The sequence below is a fragment of the Arachis stenosperma genome, chromosome 1 (assembly GCF_014773155.1).
Source record: "Arachis stenosperma cultivar V10309 chromosome 1, arast.V10309.gnm1.PFL2, whole genome shotgun sequence".
Taxonomy (NCBI): Eukaryota; Viridiplantae; Streptophyta; class Magnoliopsida; order Fabales; family Fabaceae; genus Arachis; species Arachis stenosperma.
In genome coordinates, this window is record NC_080377.1 from 102,378,582 (window position 1) to 102,386,762 (window position 8,181).

The following is an 8,181-nucleotide window of genomic DNA, read 5'->3' on the forward strand; positions in this document are numbered from 1 at the left end:
TTCTTACCACAATGGCAATGACGATGCTGGGAAGGATTATGGGGGAGGAATTTTGATATTTTAAGAAATTATATAATTATTTATTTCAAATAATAATTTAATTACAAAATAACTCAACTATGATTAATATAATGACTAATTAAAATGTGATAAATCATGAGGTAATTTATATGATACTTGCCAATGAGTTATAACTCAAATGATTTAGTTTTTTCGTACTTACTTAAGAAGTCGCTCTCCCTATCTTTGATAAAAAAAAAATTTACATGATACTTTAGTAGAGTAGGGTAGAATTTACCCCATTTTATTTATTAAAATAAAAAAATTAGTTACAAAGAGAAAGGTGGACAAAAATAAACGAATATGAGCAGAATAAAAACACAAAGGCAAAATTGTTAAATTGAAAACCATACTCTGGTTCTTAAACCCTAGCATATTCGTCAGCAAAGGAAAACCCTAGACAGTAAACTAAAATCCCTTGAGTTCCGATTCTCGCTCAGGGGATTCCAACTTTTCCCCTCCCTAGAAAATGGAACCCCTTAAACTGAAGGCTAACTACCGCTGCGTCCCTGCCCTTCAGCAGTTCTACGCCGGCGGTGCCTATGCCGTCTCCTCCGACGCGTCCTTCATCGTATGCGCCTCTGCCGATTCCATCAACATCGTTGACTCCGCCACCTCCTCCATCCGCTCCACCCTCGACGGCGACTCAGAGTCCGTCACTGCCCTCACACTCAGCCCCGACGACAAGCTCCTCTTCTCTTCCAGCCACAGCCGCCAAATCAGGGTTTGGGATCTCTCCACACTCAAATGCGTCCGCTCCTGGAAGGTAACATTTCCGGAATTGAATTTCGCTTTCACATTAAGATGGAATTGAAATTGAAATTGAAATATGATTGTGGTCTGAGCTTGTGTAGGGTCATGATGGTCCTGTTATGTGCATGGCGTGTCACCCTTCTGGAGGGTTGCTCGCTACCGGTGGAGCTGATAGGAAGGTGCTTGTTTGGGATGTGGATGGTGGATACTGCACTCATTACTTCAAAGGTCATGGTGGAGTTGTTTCTTGTATTATGTTCCATCCTGATCCTGAAAAACAGCTTGTAAGTAAAGAGCTAGTTGATTTGCAGTTTTTGTTGAATTGGAGTGCTTTGTGAGGGTGTCCATATGCATGCATTTTGGTTATAAGTATATATTATGGAATGAGTTATTATATAGAGCAGTTGATAGTTCATAGAGAATTTGAATTGTATTCATATACTGGTGGTCTATGGATTCCATGTTGAAAAAGGCTAATTGATGGAAGAACAGACTTGCTTCTCCACCCTTTTATTGTATGGGGAAAACTATGCAGACAGTGTGATTGAACAGACGGGATGGGACCATGGGAGGAGCCCAAGCTTGGCTAGTGGTTACTTAACATTTTTCTATTTTATGGTTTTTATTTTCAAATTTTAATTGATGGTTTCTAAAGACAAGAAGTTGTTGATATTATATTCAGCCTATTAGCTGTAAAGTGTCAATTAGGTTAGATTAGAATCAATTGGGATCAATTATGAATGATTGTGTTTATCTTTGGTAAGTATTGTAATGATTAGAAAGTGTATTTATACAAGCTGAGGAGTTCAGTAACCTCAAGGTTTCACATAAAATTACTGTCTAAACAGAGGTCATTGTAGCATCAGCAGGAGAGGGGTTTAATGACATGATGGGAAATTTTTTGGATCTGTCTAGTGCAAATTGGACCTTTCTCCCTGTTCTATTCTTCCCTTGCTTTGAACCATTACCAGTTTCTAATTCTACCTTTATTGGTTTCCGCAGCTTTTTTCTGGCAGTGATGATGGTGGCGATCATGCAACTTTGAGAGTTTGGGATGTTTCCAAGACAAAGAAAAAGAACTGCATTGCAACACTAGATAATCATCGCTCAGCTGTGACTTCCTTGGCAGTATCTGAAGATGGATGGACATTGCTTAGTGCTGGAAGAGATAAGGCATGCTCTAATGAGACCTTATCTTACATTTTGTTCTATCTTGTGACACTTTTTTTGTTTTGTTTTTTGTCGTCTTGTCTCCTTTTTTATCTTTTATGTATTAATTCATTCCTTTTGAGTTTTCCTTGTTTGTATTTTAATGGTTCATCTCTCATATGGGACTAGCATCACCATCAAAATATTTGGAACTCCTTAATCCGGAATATTGAAAGCTATAAGCATTCTGTTCTTTTCCCTTTTGGTATTTTGTGTGGGATGAACTCACAATTTACTTGTTGCATGATTTATATGCAAGGAATTATGAATAGTATGCCAAGTATAACAATTCGTTCTACTAAACTGACAAAGTGCTGTCTGGACTATTTCAGGTTGTAACATTGTGGGACCTTCATGATTATAGCTGCAAGAAGACTGTCATCACAAATGAGGCAGTTGAAGCTGTTTGCGTGGTTGGATCTGGGAGTCCGTTCGCTGCATCTCTGGACTTATATGGGAAAAATGCAAAAAAACGAGCTGTTGCTCAAGCATTCTATTTTGTTACGGTTGGTGAAAGAGGCATTGTGCACATATGGGGTTCTGAAGGGTAGGGTTAAATATAAAAATTTGTTATTAGTTTAAATATTTATGATGCGTTTGGTTTTAATTATTTGAAAGTGCTTTTTACTATTTGATTCTTTTATATGTTGCGACAAATCCAAAAACTGATTTTAATCAAAAGCTAATCTCTATCTAGCTTTTTTCAGGGTTAAATAATGTGGGAAAATGTTTTTTTTTTTAATTTATTTTATCTGTTATTTTATGATATTTATATAAATAGGTGAAAACTGAAATTTTTTCATATTTAAAAAACTGATTTTTTGTCAAAAAAACCTGAAGCAAAGATATACCTATAGTTCTATGATTGGAGGCATGCTAAAATTTAAGTTCGTAGCTTTGCAACTAAATCTTGGTTTGTTTTGCTGGAGTTATACCAATGTGGGCAGTTTGTATAATTTGACACACTTAAAATTGGTTATTAATGTTGAACATGATGATTTTATTTATTTGTTTATTTTAGAAAAGAAAATTGATAAATGTGGTGAAGAGGATTTATTTCAACATTGTGTCAATCAAGATGGTATTACTGCATTGCCTCATTGGATATTTTGTATTCACAGTGCAGTTTGCTTGTTTGAGCAAAAGGTTTCAGATGTTACAGCCAGTACAGATGAAGATGGCTTGCGAAGAGGTTTTATTTCTGCTGTTATGCTTCCCTCAGATCAAGGGCTGCTTTGTGTGACTGCAGATCAACAGTTTTTATTTTACTCTCTGGAGAGCACTGTAGAGTTGTTGCAATTAAATCTAACCAAAAGATTGGTAGGATATAATGAAGAGGTTGTGGATATGAAGTTTGTAGGGGATGATGAAAAGTTCCTTGCTCTTGCTACTAATCTTGAGCAGGTGAGAAGATTTGCTTTCTTATGTAAAAATCCTAAATTGTTGTAATATAACCCTGCAACATATATGTACAATCTGGCTTCTTTAGGAATCCTTTTCAAATTTCACATCGAACATACTAATACTGAAAAAGGACAAGTTTTTCCTTAAATAAGTTTATCTAGTGGTAACGGCAAAATATGATGACATTTGTCTATGATTCATGTCTGTATATGTAATGACTTTAAACTGTGGTTTGCATTCAAGATTGAGTATCAGCACTATAAAGCTTCTTTTTTTTATGAAAAAAATTTATGTATTTGAGGATTAAGATTCCTTTTGCTGAGAAATTCCATTTTGGAAAATTTCCTACATCCCCAACTTTCATGATTTGAAACTTTCAATATCATTATGGTTTATTGGTTTTATTTATGCTGTAATGAGTGGTGATATCTGAAAATGCTAATTGGTATTTGGGGTTGCTTTGTTTTCATGTTAGTTTGTCATCAGGATTTGGTTCAACACCTTTCGATCTTCTGTGTAGTGACTATTTTTGATTCGTCAAACAAGAGCAATGCTGTTATTGGTTCTTAAAATATAACTCTTCCTGGACTTTTGCAGGTTCGGGTTTATGACCTTGCATCTATGTCATGTTCCTATGTCTTATCTGGTCATACTGAAATTGTTGTATGCCTTGACACCTGTGTATCAAGTTCTGGTAGATCACTGATTGTGACTGGAAGTAAAGACAACAGTGTAAGATCCCCCATCTTTTTTTCCTCAATTGTTGTAAATATTTTGCATTTCCTTCTACAGGGGAAGCAGTATCCTTGGTGTTCCAGTTCAAATGCTAACTAGTGTTGATTGAGTTCATGATATGTGTGTAGAGAGCACTCTGATAAAGTCTTATGTATATTAAATGTTTGCATCTGTACTCATTGTCACTGTATAGGTTAGATTGTGGGAAGCAGAAAGTAAAAGCTGCATTGGAGTTGGCATAGGTCACATGGGAGCTGTTGGAGCTGTTGCTTTTTCAAAAAGAAAACGGGACTTCTTCGTTAGTGGTAGTAGGTAATTTTGATGCATTTATTTATGTTTAATTCTCTACAGAGCTATATTATTTACTTTTTAACTCCATGTAAGTACCTGCACTCTGACTCCCTTTATCCCATTTCTTATGTTTAGACATTTAGTCTTTTAATCACAAGTGTGATTACTATTTCCTATACAAAAAGAAAAGCATTGAATTTGTACAAGAACTTCTATGCTTTTGACTTGTTCATGGAAGCCAGTTGTTTGTCTCTATTATCAAGCAAAGGATCATTTTCATCAAAAATCAAATTTGACATACTTGTTCCTACCAATATATGAGCTTACGTTATACACTGCTGAGTTTATTGCTGAAATTTTGGTTTTTAATTCTGAAAGATATTTCTTGATAATTGTTCAAATTTATTTCTTATGTTTAGTCTTTTAATCACAAATGTGATTACTATTTCCTATAAAAAAGAAAAGCATTGAATTTATAACAAGAACTTCTATGCTTTTGACCTGTTCATGCAAGCTAGTTGTTTGTCTCTATTATCAAGCAAAGGATCATTTTCATCAAACATCAAATTCGACATACTTGTTCCTACCAATATATGAGCTTACATTATACATTGCTGAGGTTATTGCTGAAATTTTGGTTTTTAATCCTGAAAGATATTTCTTGGTACTTAATTGTTCAAATTTATTTCTTACCACTTTTTGTTAATCTTTCTCAGTGATCATACTCTTAAAGTGTGGAGCATGAATGGTCTTTCAGATGATATGACAATGGCAATTAATTTAAAAGCAAAAGCTGTTGTTGCTGCACATGATAAAGACATCAATTCTGTAGCTATTGCTCCAAACGATAGTTTAGTATGTAGTGGTTCTCAGGTATATCTGAAATTAGAGCTTTATTTGGCCCTTTTACAGTTTATATTATTCCCTACTAGTAATAGCTTTTTCCTCTATTCATTTATTGAGAAAGTGTTTTCACTGTATTTACCATCAACATCTAACTTGTTTCCATCAGGATCGTACAGCTTGTATTTGGAGACTTCCGGATCTTGTATCTGTAGTTGTTCTTAGAGGGCATAAGAGGGGAATTTGGTCTGTCGAATTTTCTCCTGTTGATCAGTGTGTTGTAACAGCATCTGGGGATAAGACAATAAGGATATGGGCTATATCCGATGGCTCATGTCTGAAGACATTTGAAGGACACACTTCAAGTGTGTTACGAGCATTGTTTGTTACTCGAGGAACACAAATTGTGTCCTGCGGTATGAGGCCATATCTAGCTGCTTTTGGGTCCTTGCAACTTTTTTATTGCATGTGTGATAAACCTGATCAATGTTTCAGGGGCTGATGGTTTGGTAAAGCTATGGACTGTAAAGACTAATGAATGTGTTGCGACTTATGATAATCATGAAGACAAGGTACCATTTTCCTCATGAAATGTTTCCATACAAATGAAAGAATTCAAGCTTCTGTGTTTCTTTTGCTGAAGTAATTTGGCTTGCAGGTTTGGGCCTTGGCTGTAGGTAGGAAGACGGAAATGCTTGCAACTGGTGGCAGTGATGCTGTTGTCAATCTATGGTATGATTCCACTGCAGCAGACAAAGAAGAAGCTTTCCGCAAAGAGGTGAGTTAAATTAAATTCATTGTGTGTATATATATATCCATATTTATTGTTTGGGGCCAGAGTGCTGGTTGTTTAAGATATGCTGAATTACTGATTGGTAATATTTATTATGCAAATTTTCTGTTACAATATCTGCAGTTTTTATTTTGGATACAGTTTCTAAGTAAGATAAACAATTGAGTGCCACCATATATGAAATGAACTAAATCATATGAAGCATCTACATCTTGAAAAATTATTTGTTTAATTATAATGCAGTTTGTGCATCTTGCTCTATGTTATATATATATATATATATATCAAACTAACTAGCAAAAAATTGGACTACCTAAAGTTGCATAGGGTATTTGTAATCACCAAATTGAAGGCAATATTTCGACCTCATTTTAAATTAGATGATTCTGTTTATGATGCTAACAGTAACAGATGTTTCTTGTTAATCCGATGTTGCAAGACACAACATACTCTAGTGTTAAAGGATGATGTGGTTTTATCATAGATTTCTGCGTCTTTCCTTCCATTTAATGTAACCTGTGTTCTGTGTGGACTAGAAAGACAACGTGATTTCTAACCTTGATGCAGGAAGAGGGGGTTTTGAAAGGTCAAGAGCTACAGAATGCTATCTCTGATGCTGACTATACTAAAGCTATCCAACTTGCATTTGAGCTGCGAAGACCCCATAAGCTTTTTGAGTTATTTGCAGGCATTTGCAGGTTAGCATTAATCTATTTCATTTTCTAAATTTTCTATTGGCATACTCTAGACCGACTGTTTTGCAGGAAAAGAGGGGCTGAAGATCATATAGACAGAGCACTAAAGGGCTTGGGTGGTGAAGAGCTTCGTGTATTATTTAATTATGTTCGAGAATGGAATACAAAACCAAAGCGCTGTTATGTTTCACAGTTTGTGCTTTTCAGAGCTTTCAACATCTTTCCTCCAACAGAAATAGTTCAGGTGCTTTTCTTCTGGGACCTTTTCTAGAGTCTTAATGCAACCGATAATGAATTTCTTGCATATTTTGATGCTAAGCTTAGTGAAGTCATGGCTTTTGCTGATTATCAATTGTGGTCTAGGACTTCTTACATTCGTGTATTTTATTGTCCGTTACATTTGCATCTTCTGCAAAATAATAATGATAATGATAATGATAGTGATAATAATGATAATAATAATAATAATAATAATGTCATGTTTAATGTTCTTGTATAATAATAAATAAATAAATTGCATTTTCTCAGGGAAAATTAATGAATATTTTCTCATGGGACATTTCAGATTAAAGGGATTGGTGAACTTCTTGAAGGTCTTATCGCGTATAGCCAGAGGCACTTTGTCCGGATAGACAGACTTGTAAGAAGCACATTTTTGTTAGACTACATTCTATCAGGAATGTCAGTTATCGAACCAGAGAATCAACAAACAGAATTTACGGCAGAGATTCCTTTGCAGTCTGACAACATTATAGATAAACAGCACGTTGTTGAGGAGGAAGATCCTCAAAAAAATGCTACTGTTTCAAAGAAAAGGAAAAAATCAAGCAAATCAAGACACGGTTCCATTAAGAAAGTGAAGGACGTAGCTTACAAGAAGGTTGAAACTATACAGTTACTGGCATAGGAGTTAATGCTCTCATCCGTGTAAGAGATGTTTTGGTCTGATTTTGAAATGTTAGTATCGTTTTACAATTGTATAAGCTGAAATATTGCTGTCAATTTTGAGATGTAAGCTTAGCTGATGTAGTTGTATCCCTATTTCATTCTTCATTGTAGATTACCTTTTCAAGTCATGCTCTGAATGTGAAATAGAAATTTTGCTTCAGCTTCTCATCTAAAAGTATAGTATCTATTGAAGGAATACCCTCATCTGTGATATGATTACATTCATTCATACTTTAAGTGTTTCGTCAAGGATTCCATCTCCGTCAAGTTGCATTTTTATTAGTTAGTTTTTATATATAATATAGTAAATATAAAAAGAATATTAATTTAGTTAAAATATCCGTGAAAAGTATGACTTAAAGGAATTGGATTCGATTTTCACTATTTATTTTAGAATTATCTTTACAAAAATGAGAGATTAAATTAGTATAGTTTTCTTTAAATGTAAAC

General features: G+C 34.7%; 1 protein-coding gene across 1 annotated transcript; it reads left to right on the forward strand.

Moving 5' to 3' along the window:
* The first annotated feature begins 420 nt into the window (after positions 1-420).
* Positions 421-7,891, forward strand: LOC130936194 (protein TORMOZ EMBRYO DEFECTIVE). Its single transcript, XM_057866234.1, has 14 exons — positions 421-826; positions 915-1,097; positions 1,816-1,986; positions 2,355-2,569; positions 3,144-3,426; positions 4,024-4,158; positions 4,355-4,473; positions 5,169-5,325; positions 5,465-5,711; positions 5,791-5,867; positions 5,954-6,073; positions 6,656-6,786; positions 6,853-7,027; positions 7,349-7,891. The coding sequence occupies exons 1-14, from the start codon at positions 530-532 to the stop codon at positions 7,688-7,690; spliced, it is 2,652 nt and encodes an 883-aa protein (XP_057722217.1). The 5' UTR covers positions 421-529; the 3' UTR covers positions 7,691-7,891.
* Positions 7,892-8,181: the final 290 nt, after the last annotated feature.

Coding starts and splice junctions, on each gene's coding strand:
- LOC130936194 (XM_057866234.1), top strand. CDS start 530: ATGGAACCCCTTAAACTGAAGGCTAACTACCGCTGCGTCCCTGCCCTT. Junction 4,159..4,354: donor CTGGAAGTAAAGACAACAGT/GTAAGATCCCCC, acceptor GTCACTGTATAG/GTTAGATTGTGGGAAGCAGA. Junction 5,326..5,464: donor TAGTATGTAGTGGTTCTCAG/GTATATCTGAAA, acceptor TGTTTCCATCAG/GATCGTACAGCTTGTATTTG.